At 40.5% G+C, this 15,007-nt stretch overlaps 2 protein-coding genes across 3 annotated transcripts; one reads left to right on the forward strand and one right to left on the reverse strand.

The window, feature by feature from the left end:
- Positions 1-6,889: 6,889 nt before the first annotated feature.
- Positions 6,890-10,866, forward strand: LOC139785186 (uncharacterized). The gene has a single exon (XM_071724346.1). It carries the CDS (start codon positions 7,575-7,577, stop codon positions 8,286-8,288), a length of 714 nt encoding a protein of 237 aa, XP_071580447.1. The 5' UTR covers positions 6,890-7,574; the 3' UTR covers positions 8,289-10,866.
- A 1,987-nt stretch (positions 10,867-12,853) lies between these two features.
- Positions 12,854-14,913, reverse strand: LOC139785184 (uncharacterized). Of its 2 annotated transcripts, XM_071724345.1 has the most exons (4): positions 14,610-14,913; positions 14,288-14,491; positions 13,577-14,078; positions 12,854-12,933 (listed from the first exon to the last, which is right to left on the reverse strand). In XM_071724345.1, the coding sequence occupies exons 1-4, from the start codon at positions 14,798-14,800 to the stop codon at positions 12,928-12,930; spliced, it is 903 nt and encodes a 300-aa protein (XP_071580446.1). In that variant the 5' UTR covers positions 14,801-14,913; the 3' UTR covers positions 12,854-12,927. The 2 variants fall into 2 exon arrangements, with proteins under 2 accessions (XP_071580446.1, XP_071580444.1); XM_071724343.1 differs by lacking the exon at positions 12,854-12,933 and having other exon boundaries at positions 13,111-14,078.
- Between the last annotated feature and the right edge of the window lie 94 nt (positions 14,914-15,007).

Below are 15,007 nucleotides of genomic sequence, written 5' to 3' on the forward strand. Positions count from 1 at the left end.
TGTTGCCGCTTTTCCGCGATGCTGATTGGTTTTCTCGCTGCGCTTACTTCATTTGCAGCTGTCATCGTATATTTTGACAGTTGTGTGTATCAAGAAATTAATAGTGTAATAGTAATAGCATAATGTTAAAGCTAAATAGCGCGCGCAAAGCTCGCGTCTGTGGTGCTAGTGTTTCTAAAGGGTTAAGGAGTTAGAGGGGGTGAAAAAAACGCCAGCCCCCAACTTTAAGATGTCAGAAAACGCCCAACGCCATTCGAAGGAGAATCGTTTGTACCCGTTTGTACCTCCGTTTAAATCGTTTGTTTCTAAAGGGTTAAAGAGTTAGAGGGGGTGAAAAAAACGCCAGCCCCCAACTTTAAGATGTCAGAAAACGCCCAACGCCATTCGAAGGAGAATCGTTTGTACCCGTTTGTACCTCCGTTTAAATCGTTTGTTCCTAAAGGTTTAAGGAATTAGAGGGGGTAAAAAAACGCCAGCCCCCAACTTTAAGATATCAGAAAACGCCCAAAGCCATTCGAAGGAGAATCGTTTGTACCCGTTTGTACCTCCGTTTAAATCGTTTGTTTCTAAAGGGTTAAGGAGTTAGAGGGGGTGAAAAAAACGCCAGCCCCCAACTTTAAGATATCAGAAAACGCCCAACGCCATTCGAAGGAGAATCGTTTGTACCCGTTTGTACCTCCGTTTAAATCGTTTGTTCCTAAAAAGTTAAGGAATTAGAGGGGGTAAAAAAACGCCAGCCCCCGACTTTAAGATATCAGAAAACGCCCAACGCCATTCGAAGGAGAATCGTTTGTACTCGTTTGTACCTCCGTTTAAATCGTTTGTTCCTAAAGGTTTAAGGAATTAGAGGGGGTAAAAAAACGCCAGCCCCAAACTTTAAGATATCAGAAAACGCCCAACGCCATTCGAAGGAGAATCGTTTGTACCCGTTTGTACCTCCGTTTAAATCGTTTGTTTCTAAAGGGTTAAAGAGTTAGAGGGAGTGAAAAAAACGCCAGCCCCCAACTTTAAGATATCAGAAAACGCCCAACGCCATTCGAAGGAGAATCGTATGTACCCGTTTGTACCTCCGTTTAAATCGTTTGTTTCTAAAGGGTTAAGGGGTTAGAGGGGGTGAAAAAAACGCCAGACCTTAACTTTAAGATATCAGAAAACGCCCAACGCCATTCGAAGGAGAATCGTTTGTACCCGTTTGTACCTCCGTTTAAATCGTTTGTTCCTAAAGGTTTAAGGAATTAGAGGAGGTAAAAAAACGCCAGCCCCCAACTTTAAGATATCAGAAAACGCCCAACGCCATTCGAAGGAGAATCGTTTGTACCCGTTTGTACCTCCGTTTAAATCGTTTGTTTCTAAAGGGTTAAGGAGTTAGAGGGGGTGAAAAAAACGCCAGCCCCCAACTTTAAGATATCAGAAAACGCCCAACGCCATTCGAAGGAGAATCGTTTGTACCCGTTTGTACCTCCGTTTAAATCGTTTGTTCCTAAAGGTTTAAGGAATTAGAGGAGGTAAAAAAACGCCAGCCCCCAACTTTAAGATATCAGAAAACGCCCAACGCCATTCGAAGGAGAATCGTTTGTACCCGTTTGTACCACCGTTTAAATCGTTTTTTTTCTAAAAAAAAAGGCATGTTAAGTCGATAGTCGAATTTATTGTTGCCGCTTTTCCGCGATGCTGATTGGTTTTCTCGCTGCGCTTACTTCATTTGCAGCTGTCATCGTATATTTTGACAGTTGTGTGTATCAAGAAATTAATAGTGTAATAGTAATAGCATAATGTTAAAGCTAAATAGCGCGCGCAAAGCTCGCGTCTGTGGTGCTAGTGTTTCTAAAGGGTTAAGGAGTTAGAGGGGGTGAAAAAAACGCCAGCCCCCAACTTTAAGATATCAGAAAACGCCCAACGCCATTCGAAGGAGAATCGATTGTACCCGTTTGTACCTCCGTTTAAATCGTTTGTTTCTAAAGGGTTAAGGAGTTAGAGGGGGTGAAAAAAACGCCAGCCCCCAACTTTAAGATATCAGAAAACGTTCAACGCCATTCGAAGGAGAATCGTTTGTACCCGTTTGTAACTACGTTTAAATCGTTTGTTCCTAAAAAGTTAAGGAATTAGAGGGGGTAAAAAAACGCCAGCCCCCAACTTTAAGATATCAGAAAACGCCCAACGCCATTCGAAGAAGAATCGTTTGTACCCGTTTGTACCTCCGTTTAAATCGTTTGTTCCTAAAAGTTTAAGGAATTAGAGGGGGTAAAAAAACGCCAGCCCCAAACTTTAAGATATCAGAAAACGCCCAACGCCATTCGAAGGAGAATCGTTTGTACCCGTTTGTACCTCCGTTTAAATCGTTTGTTTCTAAAGGTTAAGGAGTTAGAGGGGGTAAAAAAAACGCCAGCCCCCAACTTTAAGATATCAGAAAACGCCCAACGCCATTCGAAGGAGAATCGTTTGTACCCGTTTGTACCTCCGTTTAAATCGTTTGTTCCTAAAGGTTAAGGAATTAGAGGGGGTAAAAAAACGCCAGCCCCCAACTTTAAGATATCAGAAAACGCCCAACGCCATTCGAAGGAGAATCGTTTGTACCCGTTTGTACCTCCGTTTAAATCGTTTGTTCCTAAAGGTTTAAGGAATTAGAGGGGGTAAAAAAACGCCAGCCCCCAACTTTAAGATATCAGAAAACGCCCAACGCCATTCGAAGGAGAATCGTTTGTACCCGTTTGTACCTCCGTTTAAATCATTTGTTCCTAAAGGTTTAAGGAATTAGAGGAGGTAAAAAAACGCCAGCCCCCAACTTTAAGATATCAGAAAACGCCCAACGCCATTCGAAGGAGAATCGTTTGTACCCGTTTGTACCTCCGTTTAAATCGTTTTTTTTCTAAAAAAAAGGCATGTTAAGTCGATAGTCGAATTTATTGTTGCCGCTTTTCCGCGATGCTGATTGGTTTTCTCGCTGCGCTTACTTCATTTGCAGCTGTCATCGTATATTTTGACAGTTGTGTGTATCAAGAAATTAATAGTGTAATAGTAATAGCATAATGTTAAAGCTAAATAGCGCGCGCAAAGCTCGCGTCTGTGGTGCTAGTGTTTCTAAAGGGTTAAGGAGTTAGAGGGGGTGAAAAAAACGCCAGCCCCCAACTTTAAGATATCAGAAAACGCCCAACGCCATTCGAAGGAGAATCGTTTGTAACCGTTTGTACCTCCGTTTAAATCGTTTGTTTCTAAAGGGTTAAGGAGTTATAGGGAGTGAAAAAAACGCCAGCCCCCAACTTTAAGATATCAGAAAACGACCAACGCCATTCGAAGGAGAATCGTTTGTACCCGTTTGTACCTACGTTTAAATCGTTTGTTCCTAAAAAGTTAAGGAATTAGAGGGGGTAAAAAAACGCCAGCCCCAAACTTTAAGATATCAGAAAACGCCCAACGCCATTCGAAGGAGAATCGTTTGTACCCGTTTGTACCTCCGTTTAAATCGTTTGTTCCTAAAAAGTTAAGGAATTAGAGGGGGTAAAAAAACGCCAGCCCCCGACTTTAAGATATCAGAAAACGCCCAACGCCATTCGAAGGAGAATCGTTTGTACCCGTTTGTACCTCCGTTTAAATCGTTTGTTCCTAAAGGTTTAAGGAATTAGAGGGGGTAAAAAAACGCCAGCCCCAAACTTTAAGATATCAGAAAACGCCCAACGCCATTCGAAGGAGAATCGTTTGTACCCGTTTGTACCTCCGTTTAAATCGTTTGTTCCTAAAGGTTTAAGGAATTAGAGGGGGTGAAAAAAACGCCAGCCCCCAACTTTAAGATATCAGAAAACGCCCAACGCCATTCGAAGGAGAATCGTTTGTACCCGTTTGTACCTCCGTTTAAATCGTTTGTTCCTAAAGGTTAAGGAATTAGAGGGGGTAAAAAAACGCCAGCCCCCAACTTTAAGATATCAGAAAACGCCCAACGCCATTCGAAGGAGAATCGTTTGTACCCGTTTGTACCTCCGTTTAAATCGTTTGTTCCTAAAAGGTTAAGGAATTAGAGGGGGTAAAAAAACGCCAGCCCCCAACTTTAAGATATCAGAAAACGCCCAACGCCATTCGAAGGAGAATCGTTTGTACCCGTTTGTACCTCCGTTTAAATCGTTTGTTCCTAAAGGTTTAAGGAATTAGAGGGGGTAAAAAAACGCCAGCCCCCAACTTTAAGATATCAGAAAACGCCCAACGCCATTCGAAGGAGAATCGTTTGTACCCGTTTGTACCTCCGTTTAAATCGTTTGTTCCTAAAGGTTTAAGGAATTAGAGGGGGTAAAAAAACGCCAGCCCCCAACTTTAAGATATCAGAAAACGCCCAACGCCATTCGAAGGAGAATCGTATGTACCCGTTTGTACCTCCGTTTAAATCGTTTGTTTCTAAAGGGTTAAGGAGTTAGAGGGGGTGAAAAAAACGCCAGCCCCCAACTTTAAGATATCAGAAAACGCCCATCGCCATTCGAAGGAGAATCGTTTGTACCCGTTTGTACCTCCGTTTAAATCGTTTGTTCCTAAAGGTTTAAGGAATTAGAGGGGGTAAAAAAACGCCAGCCCCCAACTTTAAGATATCAGAAAACGCCCAACGCCATTCGAAGGAGAATCGTTTGTACCCGTTTGTACCTCCGTTTAAATCGTTTCCTTTCTAAAAAAAGGCATGTTAAGTCGATAGTCGAATTTATTGTTGCCGCTTTTCCGCGATGCTGATTGGTTTTCTCGCTGCGCTTACTTCATTTGCAGCTGTCATCGTATATTTTGACAGTTGTGTGTATCAAGAAATTAATAATGTAATAGTAATAGCATAATGTTAAAGCTAAATAGCGCGCGCAAAGCGCGCGTCTGTGGTGCTAGTGTTTCTAAAGGGTTAAAGAGTTAGAGGGGTTGAAAAAAACGCCAGCCCCCAACTTTAAGATATCAGAAAACGCCCAACGCCATTCGAAGGAGAATCGTTTGTACCCGTTTGTAACTACGTTTAAATCGTTTCTTCCTAAAAAGTTAAGGAATTAGAGGGGGTAAAAAAACGCCAGCCCCCAACTTTAAGATATCAGAAAACGCCCAACGCCATTCGAAGAAGAATCGTTTGTACCCGTTTGTACCTCCGTTTAAATCGTTTGTTCCTAAAAGTTTAAGGAATTAGAGGGGGTAAAAAAACGCCAGCCCCAAACTTTAAGATATCAGAAAACGCCCAACGCCATTCGAAGGAGAATTGTTTGTACCCGTTTGTACCTCCGTTTAAATCGTTTGTTTCTAAAGGGTTAAGGAGTTAGAGGGGGTAAAAAAAACGCCAGCCCCCAACTTTAAGATATCAGAAAACGCCCATCGCCATTCGAAGGAGAATCGTTTGTACCCGTTTGTACCTCCGTTTAAATCGTTTGTTCCTAAAGGTTTAAGGAATTAGAGGGGGTAAAAAAACGCCAGCCCCCAACTTTAAGATATCAGAAAACGCCCAACGCCATTCGAAGGAGAATCGTTTGTACCCGTTTGTACCTCCGTTTAAATCGTTTGTTTCTAAAGGGTTAAGGAGTTAGAGGGGGTGAAAAAAACGCCAGCCCCCAACTTTAAGATATCAGAAAACGCCCAACGTCATTCGAAGGAGAATCGTTTGTACCCGTTTGTACCTCCGTTTAAAACGTTTGTTCCTAAAAAGTTAAGGAATTAGAGGGGGTAAAAAAACGCCAGCCCCCAACTTTAAGATGTCAGAAAACGCCCAACGCCATTCGAAGGAGAATCGTTTGTACCCGTTTGTACCTCCGTTTAAATCGTTTGTTCCTAAAGGTTTAATGAATTAGAGGGGGTAAAAAAACGCCAGCCCCAAACTTTAAAATATCAGAAAACGCCCAACGCCATTCGAAGGAGAATCGTTTGTATCCGTTTGTACCTCCGTTTAAATCGTTTTTTTCTAAAAAAAAGGCATGTTAAGTCGATAGTCGAATTTATTATTGCCGCTTTTCCGCGATGCTGATTGGTTTTCTCGCTGCGCTTACTTCATTTGCAGCTGTCATCGTATATTTTGACAGTTGTGTGTATCAAGAAATTAATAGTGTAATAGTAATAGCATAATGTTAAAGCTAAATAGCGCGCGCGAAGCGCGCGTTTGTGGTGCTAGTGTTTCTAAAGGGTTAAGGAGTTAGAGGGGATGAAAAAAACGCCAGCCCCCAACTTTAAGATATCAGAAAACGCCCAACGCCATTTGAAGGAGAATCGTTTGTACCCGTTTGTACCTACGTTTAAATCGTTTGTTCCTAAAAAGGTAAGGAATTAGAGGGGGTAAAAAAACGCCAGCCCCCAACTTTAAGATATCAGAAAACGCCCAACGCCATTCGAAGGAGAATCGTTTGTACCCGTTTGTACCTCCGATTAAATCGTTTGTTTCTAAAGGGTTAAGGAGTTAGAGGGGGTGAAAAAAACGCCAGCCCCCAACTTTAAGATATCAGAAAACGCCCAACGCCATTCGAAGGAGAATCGTTTGTACCCGTTTGTACCTCCGTTTAAATCGTTTTTTTTTCTAAAAAAAGGCATGTTAAGTCGATAGTCGAATTTATTGTTGCCGCTTTTCCGCGATGCTGATTGGTTTTCTCGCTGCGCTTACTTCATTTGCAGCTGTCATCGTATATTTTGACAGTTGTGTGTATCAAGAAATTAATAGTGTAATAGTAATAGCATAATGTTAAAGCTAAATAGCGCGCGCAAAGCGCGCGTCTGTGGTGCTAGTGTTTCTAAAGTCTTAAGGAGTTAGAGGGGGTGAAAAAAACGCCAGCCCCCAACTTTAAGATATCAGAAAACGCCCAACGCCATTCGAAGGAGAATCGTTTGTACCCGTTTGTACCTCCGTTTAAATCGTTTGTTTCTAAAGGTTAAGGAGTTAGAGGGGGTGAAAAAAACGCCAGCCCCCAACTTTAAGATATCAGAAAACGCCCAACGCCATTCGAAGGAGAATCGTTTGTACCCGTTTGTACCTCCGTTTAAATCGTTTGTTTTTAAAGGGTTAAGGAGTTAGAGGGGGTGAAAAAAACGCCAGCCCCCAACTTTAAGATATCAGAAAACGCCCAACGCCATTCGAAGGAGAATCGTTTGTACCCGTTTGTACCTCCGTTTAAATCGTTTGTTCCTAAAAAGTTAAGGAATTAGAGGGGGTAAAAAAACGCCAGCCCCCGACTTTAAGATATCAGAAAACGCCCAACGCCATTCGAAGGAGAAACGTTTGTACTCGTTTGTACCTCCGTTTAAATCGTTCGTTCCTAAAGGTTTAAGGAATTAGAGGGGGTAAAAAAACGCCAGCCCCAAACTTTAAGATATCAGAGAGTGAACAGATAGGAGGTGAAGGAAAGAAAAGAGAAGGTGATCGTGGAAAGAAAGCAAGAGAAAGGCCAACGAAGGCGGAAGAGCTAACCAAACTGAGAGGAAGAACGGACAGTCTAGGATCAGTTAAGGACCTCATTCAGAAGAGGAAAAGAGGAGAATTAGAGGAAGAGGCGGCTAGGGCGGAGAAAGAGATTCTGGAAAAATTTAACGATACAAGGAGGGTCAACAGATCACCGCCAGCCAAAATTAAAAAAAAAGAAGAGAGAAAAGAAATCATGGCGACAGAAGAGCTGCTAAAGGAAATAATAAGGAAAATGGAGAAACAAGAGGAAGAAAGGAAAAAAGATAAAGAGGAAATAAAAAACGAGATTAAGGGACTGAAGGAGGAATTTAAGAAGAGCGAGGAGATATGGGAAAAGCGAGGAAAGGCGTTGGAAGAAAGAATGAAAAAACTGGAAGAGAAGGTGGAGAAGATAGATGTGATCGGCACAGAAAAACAGGAGGGATGGGATTTAATAGGGAAAATAAAGGAGATAGAAAGAAATTTAGAGATGGCGGAAAGAAGAAGGAGGAGAAATAACATAATTGTGAAAGAAAAGAAAATAGGAGATGATAAGGAGAGAAAAGAAAAAATCGAGAAGCTGATAGAAGAGATAAATAAAACGAAAGGAGTCATCGATGAAGTACAAGAAATAGGATATGGAGACATGAAAATGAGGATGCTGAGATGCAAAAACTGGGAAAGCAAAAGGGATATAATGAGGAAAAAGAAGGAGCTAGGAAGGAAATATGAATGCTTTCTAGATGACGATCTCACCAAGAAAGAAAGACAATTACAGAAAGAGATAAGAAAGATAGCAGGGGAGATGAGAGAGACAGGAAAGAGAATCACGGTCGGTTACCAAAAAATATGGGTAGATAGTAAAGAATGGAAATGGAATGAAAGTAAAGGAAAACTAGAAGAGAGGAATGACTTTCGCGGAACATAAAGAAAGGAAGGAGGACAAAGAGGTGGAGAGAATGGAGAATGGGAGAGGGAGAGAGGAAACACAGAAAGGGGGACAGGAAGGGAGCAAGAAAATAGAAAAAAGGCCGAACACTACCGAAGAGATCAGAAAGGACGAAGAAAGTATAAATGAGGAGGAAGAGGAAGTCGTGGGAGGAAGCGATAGAGGGGAGGCTGAGGGATATAAAGAGGGAGAGGAAAGAGATGACAGGAGGGGGGAGGAGACATGGAAAGTGGCCTTCTGGAATGTAGCAGGTATAACAAACAAGGATAAGGACTTTTGGGAAGGGATAAAAGAATGGGAGGTGGTTGTAATGATGGAGACATGGATGGATGAGAAAGGATGAGAGAAAATGAAAGAGAAGTTACCAAGAGGATATAAATGGAGAGTACAGATAGCGACCAGGAAGAACAGGAAAGGTAGAGCGTGCGGAGGCATGTTATTAGGAATAAGGAAAAGCTTAGAAGAGGTAAAGGAGGTAAGAGGGGTGGAAGAGGAAGAAGGAAAAATCGAAGGTAAGATAAGAATAGGAGAGGAAATTTGGAGAATAATAGGAATATATGTAAACAATGATATAGACAGGAAGTTAGAAGGTTTGAAGGAGTGGACGGAGGAGGGGGAAAAAGGAGTAAGGACCATAATAGGAGGCGACTTTAACGCGAGTTTAACGCGAGAACGGGAGAGGAAGGAGGATGGGAAGAAGAAGTCGAGGGAAGAGGGGAAGAAAGAAGGAGAAGATCTAAAGACAAGAAGGTAAATAAGGAGGGCAGGAAGCTACTGAAATTTATCGATGAAAGAGGATGGATGATATTAAACGGAGGTATGAAGGGCGACGAGGAGGCAGAATTTACGTACACAGGAGGGAAAGGTGAGACAGTTATAGACTATGTTATAGGAGAAGAGGAGGTTAGAGAGAGAGAGTGGAAAGACTGGAAGTAGGAGAAAGGGTAGACTCAGACCACCACCCATTAATACTTTGGATAAGAGGCAGCCCAAAGGGAAAACAAAGAAGTGGGAAGGAGAGAAGCAGAAGGAATAAGAAGAAGAGGGATATGGAGCGAAGAGCGAAGAACGCAATTTAGGGAGAGGCTGTGTACGATAGGAGGAAAAAGAGATCTGCAAGAGGAGATAAAGGAAGGAATGTCGAAGATAAGAAGAGTAATAGAGGAGAATGAAAAAGAGAACGGGAGAAGGGCTAACAAGAACGGAAGAGGGTGGTGGGACGAGGAATGCAGGGAGAGAAAGAGAGAAGTGAGGAGAGAACTAAGGAAATGGAGAAAAGGAAAAGGAGAGGTGGAAAGATATAGAGAAGGAAGGAAGGAGTATAGGGAAACGTGCGAAAGAAAGAAAAAGGAGGAGAAAGAAAGGATGATTAGGTAGATAGGAGAAGCGAGAACGGAAGGAAAGGTATGGGAATTGATAGGTAGAATAAGGAAGAGAAGAAAGAGAATAAACGAAGAGATAAAGCTGGAAGATTGGAAGGAATATTTCATGGAACTAATGGGGGGGTGGCGAACAGGGTGGTGAAGGGAGAAGGAGGTGGGGGCAGGCAGGAGGAGGAAGAGATAGAACTAGAAGAGGTAAGAAAAGTAATAGAGAAACTGAAAACAGGGAAAGCAATAGGCAAGGACGGGATACCGAACGAGGCATGAAAATTCGGAGGAGAAGAAATGGTGAAATGGATATGGAAAATATGCAAACGGGTCTGGAGGGGAGAAGGCTGGCCGGAACAATGGAAGGAAGGTGAGATAATTCCAATAGTAAAGAAAGGAGAAGGACGAGAGGTGAAGGACTATAGAGGAATAACTATTATGTCTTCGATGTACACAATCTACACGGCGGTACTAGCTGAAAGGATAAGGAAGGAGGTAGAATCGAAGAACTTAATTCCCGATAATCAAGCTGGATTTAGAAAAGGAATGGGGACGATGGATCAAATATTCGCACTGAACTACTTGGTAAATAGACAACTAGGAAAAGAGAAAGGAAAGATGACAGTACAATTTGTGGATTTGAAGGCGGCATTTGACTCACAAGGAAACCTCGCGAACTGGAAAATTCTGATTTTAATGAAACTTTCCACACATGTAGGGGGAGTAAAAAGATGAATTTAGATATTTTTTGTAGCTGCCCAAAAACAGTTTTAAGGGGTGAAACCCCAAGGGGTGAAAAAAAGATTTAAACGGAGGTACAAACGGGTACAAACGATTCTCCTTCGAATGGCGTTGGGCGTTTTCTGATATCTTAAAGTTGGGGGCTGGCGTTTTTTTCACCCCCTCTAACTCCTTAACCCTTTAGAAACAAACGATTTAAACGGAGGTACAAACGGGTACAAACGATTCTCCTTCGAATGGCGTTGGGCGTTTTCTGATATCTTAAAGTTTGGGGCTGGCGTTTTTTTACCCCCTCTAATTCCTTAAACCTTTAGGAACAAACGATTTAAACGGAGGTACAAACGGGTACAAACGATTCTCCTTCGAATGGCGTTGGGCGTTTTCTGATATCTTAAAGTTGGGGGCTGGCGTTTTTTTCACCCCCTCTAACTCCTTAAGACTTTAGAAACACTAGCACCACAGACGCGCGCTTTGCGCGCGCCATTTAGTTTTAACATTATGCTATTACTATTACACTATTAATTTCTTGATACACACAACTGTCAAAATATACGATGACAGCTGCAAATGAAGTAAGCGCAGCGAGGAAATTAATCAGCATCGCGGAAAAGCGGCAACAATAAATTCGACTATCGACTTAACATGCTTTTTTTTAGAAAGGAAACGATTTAAACGGAGGTACAAACGGGTACAAACGATTCTCCTTCGAATGGCGTTGGGCGTTTTCTGATATCTTAAAGTTGGGGGCTGGCGTTTTTTTACCCCCTCTAATTCCTTAAACCTTTAGGAACAAACGATTTAAACGGAGGTACAAACGGGTACAAACGATTCTCCTTCGAATGGCGTTGGGCGTTTTCTGATATCTTAAAGTTGGGGGCTGGCGTTTTTTTCCCCTCTAATCCTTAACCTTAGGAACAAACGTTTAAACGGGGACAACGCGGCTACGAACGATCTCCTTCAATGCTAGTTATTTACATCTTAATTTCTTCGTTTTTTACCTCAATTCATTAAACATTTAGGACACTAATGAAGTAACGCAGGTACACGGACAAAGACCTTCGATCGTGGGCGTTTTGCACATTAAATTGGGGCTTGGCGTTTTTACCCATCTAATCCTTAACTTTTTAGAACAGGAAACTTTAAACGGTACAACGGGTACAAACGATTCTCCTTCGATGGCGTTGGTTTTCCTGATATCTTAAAGTTGAGGGGCGGGACGTTTTTTTAACGCCCTCTAATCCTTAAACCCGTTAAGGAAACAAACGAGTTAAACGGAGGTAACAAAACGGGTACAACGATAGTCGCCTTCGAATGGCCGTTGGGCGTTTTCTGATATCTTAAAGTTTGGGGCTGGCGTTTTTTTACCCCCTCTAATTCCTTAAACCTTTAGGAACAAACGATTTAAACGGAGGTACAAACGGGTACAAACGATTCTCCTTCGAATGGCGTTGGGCGTTTTCTGATATCTTAAAGTTGGGGGCTGGCGTTTTTTTACCCCCTCTAATTCCTTAAACCTTTAGGAACAAACGATTTAAACGGAGGTACAAACGGGTACAAACGATTCTCCTTCGAATGGCGTTGGGCGTTTTCTGATATCTTAAAGTTGGGGGCTGGCGTTTTTTTCACCCCCTCTAACTCCTTAACCCTTTAGAAACAAACGATTTAAACGGAGGTACAAACGGGTACAAACGATTCTCCTTCGAATGGCGTTGGGCGTTTTCTGATATCTTAAAGTTGGGGGCTGGCGTTTATTTCACCCCCTCTAACTCCTTAACCCTTTAGAAACAAACGATTTAAACGGAGGTACAAACGGGTACAAACGATTCTCCTTCGAATGGCGTTGGGCGTTTTCTGATATCTTAAAGTTGGGGGCTGGCGTTTTTTTCACCCCCTCTAACTCCTTAACCCTTTAGAAACAAACGATTTAAACGGAGGTACAAACGGGTACAAACAATTCTCCTTCGAATGGCGTTGGGCGTTTTCTGATATCTTAAATTTGGGGGCTGGCGTTTTTTTCACCCCTTCTAACTCCTTAAGACTTTAGAAACACTAGCACCACAGACGCGCGCTTTGCGCGCGCTATTTAGCTTTAACATTATGCTATTACTATTACACTATTAATTTCTTGATACACACAACTGTCAAAATATACGATGACAGCTGCAAATGAAGTAAGCGCAGCTAGAAAACCAATCAGCATCGCGGAAAAGCGGCAACAATAAATTCGACTATCGACTTAACATGCCTTTTTTAAGAAAAAAAAACGATTTAAACGTAGGTACAAACGGGTACAAACGATTCTCCTTCGAATGGCGTTGGGCGTTTTCTGATATCTTAAAGTTGGGGGCTGGCGTTTTTTTCACCCCCTCTAACCCCTTAACCCTTTAGAAACAAACGATTTAAACGGAGGTACAAACGGGTACATACGATTCTCCTTCGAATGGCGTTGGGCGTTTTCCAATATCTTAAAGTTGGGGGCTGGCGTTTTTTTCACTCCCTCTAACTCTTTAACCCTTTAGAAACAAACGATTTAAACGGAGGTAAAAACGGGTACAAACGATTCTCCTTCGAATGGCGTTGGGCGTTTTCTGATATCTTAAAGTTTGGGGCTGGCGTTTTTTTACCCCCTCTAATTCCTTAAACCTTTAGGAACAAACGATTTAAACGGAGGTACAAACGAGTACAAACGATTCTCCTTCGAATGGCGTTGGGCGTTTTCTGATTATTTTTTCAACATGATTGTGTTATACATATCTCTACAAAGGTATGAACAGTAATATATATCATTAATTAATGTTATTGCAGACTCGATTGCAGATTAAATGTCTCGATGTTATATTATATGTATATAATGCGATAATTACTACGTTTACGCGAGCGTTACTTCTTTAGAAACTTACGATAATTCCTTCGCGTAAACGGGATTTTGTAGTAACTTACGATAATTTACTCCGCGTAAACGAGTAAATGTTAATGTAAATTAACTTTAATATAATCTAGTAATCTAGTATAATCTAGTATATATAAGTCTAGTAATAATTTTTGATCATTGAGTACAATTAAAACTTAGTACAACATATAAAAATATAAATACAATACACAATATATATACATTATATATACAAAAAAATAAGTATAAATTTAATTTTTATTTACCTGTAATGTCCCACAACAATCAGAAGAAAGACTATATTTTTGCTTTAAATCTTCTAATAATGTGCTTAAGCTGTTTGTTTTCTTTTCTTTACGTGAAAGTTGAGTTCGCAAACGTTTTATAGTGATATTTTTCTTTCTTGTCGTTTCTCTTAACATTTTAATGACATTTATCATTTCATCTCGAGACATATTTTCTATTAGGGCATCCGTTATCTCTCCAGGATATCTAATCTTCTTGGTAAACGTTGCAACACTTTTATCCTCAATGCATTCCTCAACTTGCATATTGGAAGAGAATACATCAGTTTCTTCGCTACAATGATGACTACTTATGGGTGTTTCTTTTTCAATATTTTCTTGTAGCTCATTTAAATTAATTTCACTAGCTTCATTATATTTAACTGAATTTTTATCTTGAATAATTAGCTGGTTTATTTGAAATTGATCAATTTCTTCGATTTCGTTAGGATTTAAATTATCTTCATTTTCAGATATTGTCTTACTGTAAAAATATTCAATTAATAAACAATTTGATTAATTAAAGAAAAAAGAGAGAATAATATATATTTAATACATATTTTATTTATATATTCAAATTATAAAAAGTATCTTAAAGCATATTGCGTTAAAATTAAAACATTTTTTTATTAATAAGCAGAAAGGAATAAAAAACTGAATGTTTTATTATAAATAGTTTTTATTATATTTTACCTTTGTTCTGCATTGGGAAATACACTTGGGACAGCATTCTTTTTCAAACGAACACTTTGCAATCCAAATTGTTCAATTTGGTCTTCCGAAAAGTGTTTGATGCAGATTCTACTGTATTTTAAGGGATTACAAGCATTACTTTGTTTGTTTAAAACAAGTAATGCATTTATCCATTTTTCTTTCAGTTTCTTATCAGTGGGGAATCTGAAAATATAATAGAATTATATTCTTAAAATATGAAAGATTATTTGCTATAACCATATATATATATATATATATATATATATACATACATATTTATTTAAGGTTAACTTTGACTTACCCATACATAGGCACGATAGACTTATGTCTTTCAGTCCTCCTTTTGTATTTACTTGATGTGCATCCTTCAACAAAACAATAAGCGACCATATTGTTGTATATTATACTAATTTTTTTATTTAATTTATTTCTGATAGCAAAACACTCGCAGAAACACGTGCACATGTAGTACATGATTGATATGACCGACATGACCGACGTGACCAATACGTTATCGACATGACGTCGGTTTTAGTTCACGCATTTCTCAACTAGTCGATGTCGGCGCGATACATCTTGACATCCAGTCTGAAGTTGCTGCTAGCAGTCCATGTTATATAGTCAAAGGGTTAGATTGACATGTAGACTGTGCGTGTGTCTTGCGTTTTGCGAACTGCGGCCTATGTAGACCGGGCTTAA

Source organism: Temnothorax nylanderi, unplaced genomic scaffold (assembly GCF_030848795.1).
Source record: "Temnothorax nylanderi isolate EJ_2023f unplaced genomic scaffold, tnyl_v1.0 TNYL_tig0752_pilon, whole genome shotgun sequence".
In the NCBI taxonomy this organism is placed as follows: domain Eukaryota; kingdom Metazoa; phylum Arthropoda; class Insecta; order Hymenoptera; family Formicidae; genus Temnothorax; species Temnothorax nylanderi.

Bases quoted from the DNA above. Each gene is read 5' to 3' on its own strand.
- LOC139785186 (XM_071724346.1), top strand. From the start codon at position 7,575: ATGGCGACAGAAGAGCTGCTAAAGGAAATAATAAGGAAAATGGAGAAA.
- LOC139785184 (XM_071724343.1), bottom strand. From the start codon at position 14,800: ATGTCGGTCATATCAATCATGTACTACATGTGCACGTGTTTCTGCGAG. The intron at 14,492-14,609 runs GTAAGTCAAAGT...TTATATTTTCAG, and splicing joins TCTATCGTGCCTATGTATGG to ATTCCCCACTGATAAGAAAC. The intron at 14,079-14,287 runs GTAAAATATAAT...ATATTTTTACAG, and splicing joins TTTCCCAATGCAGAACAAAG to TAAGACAATATCTGAAAATG.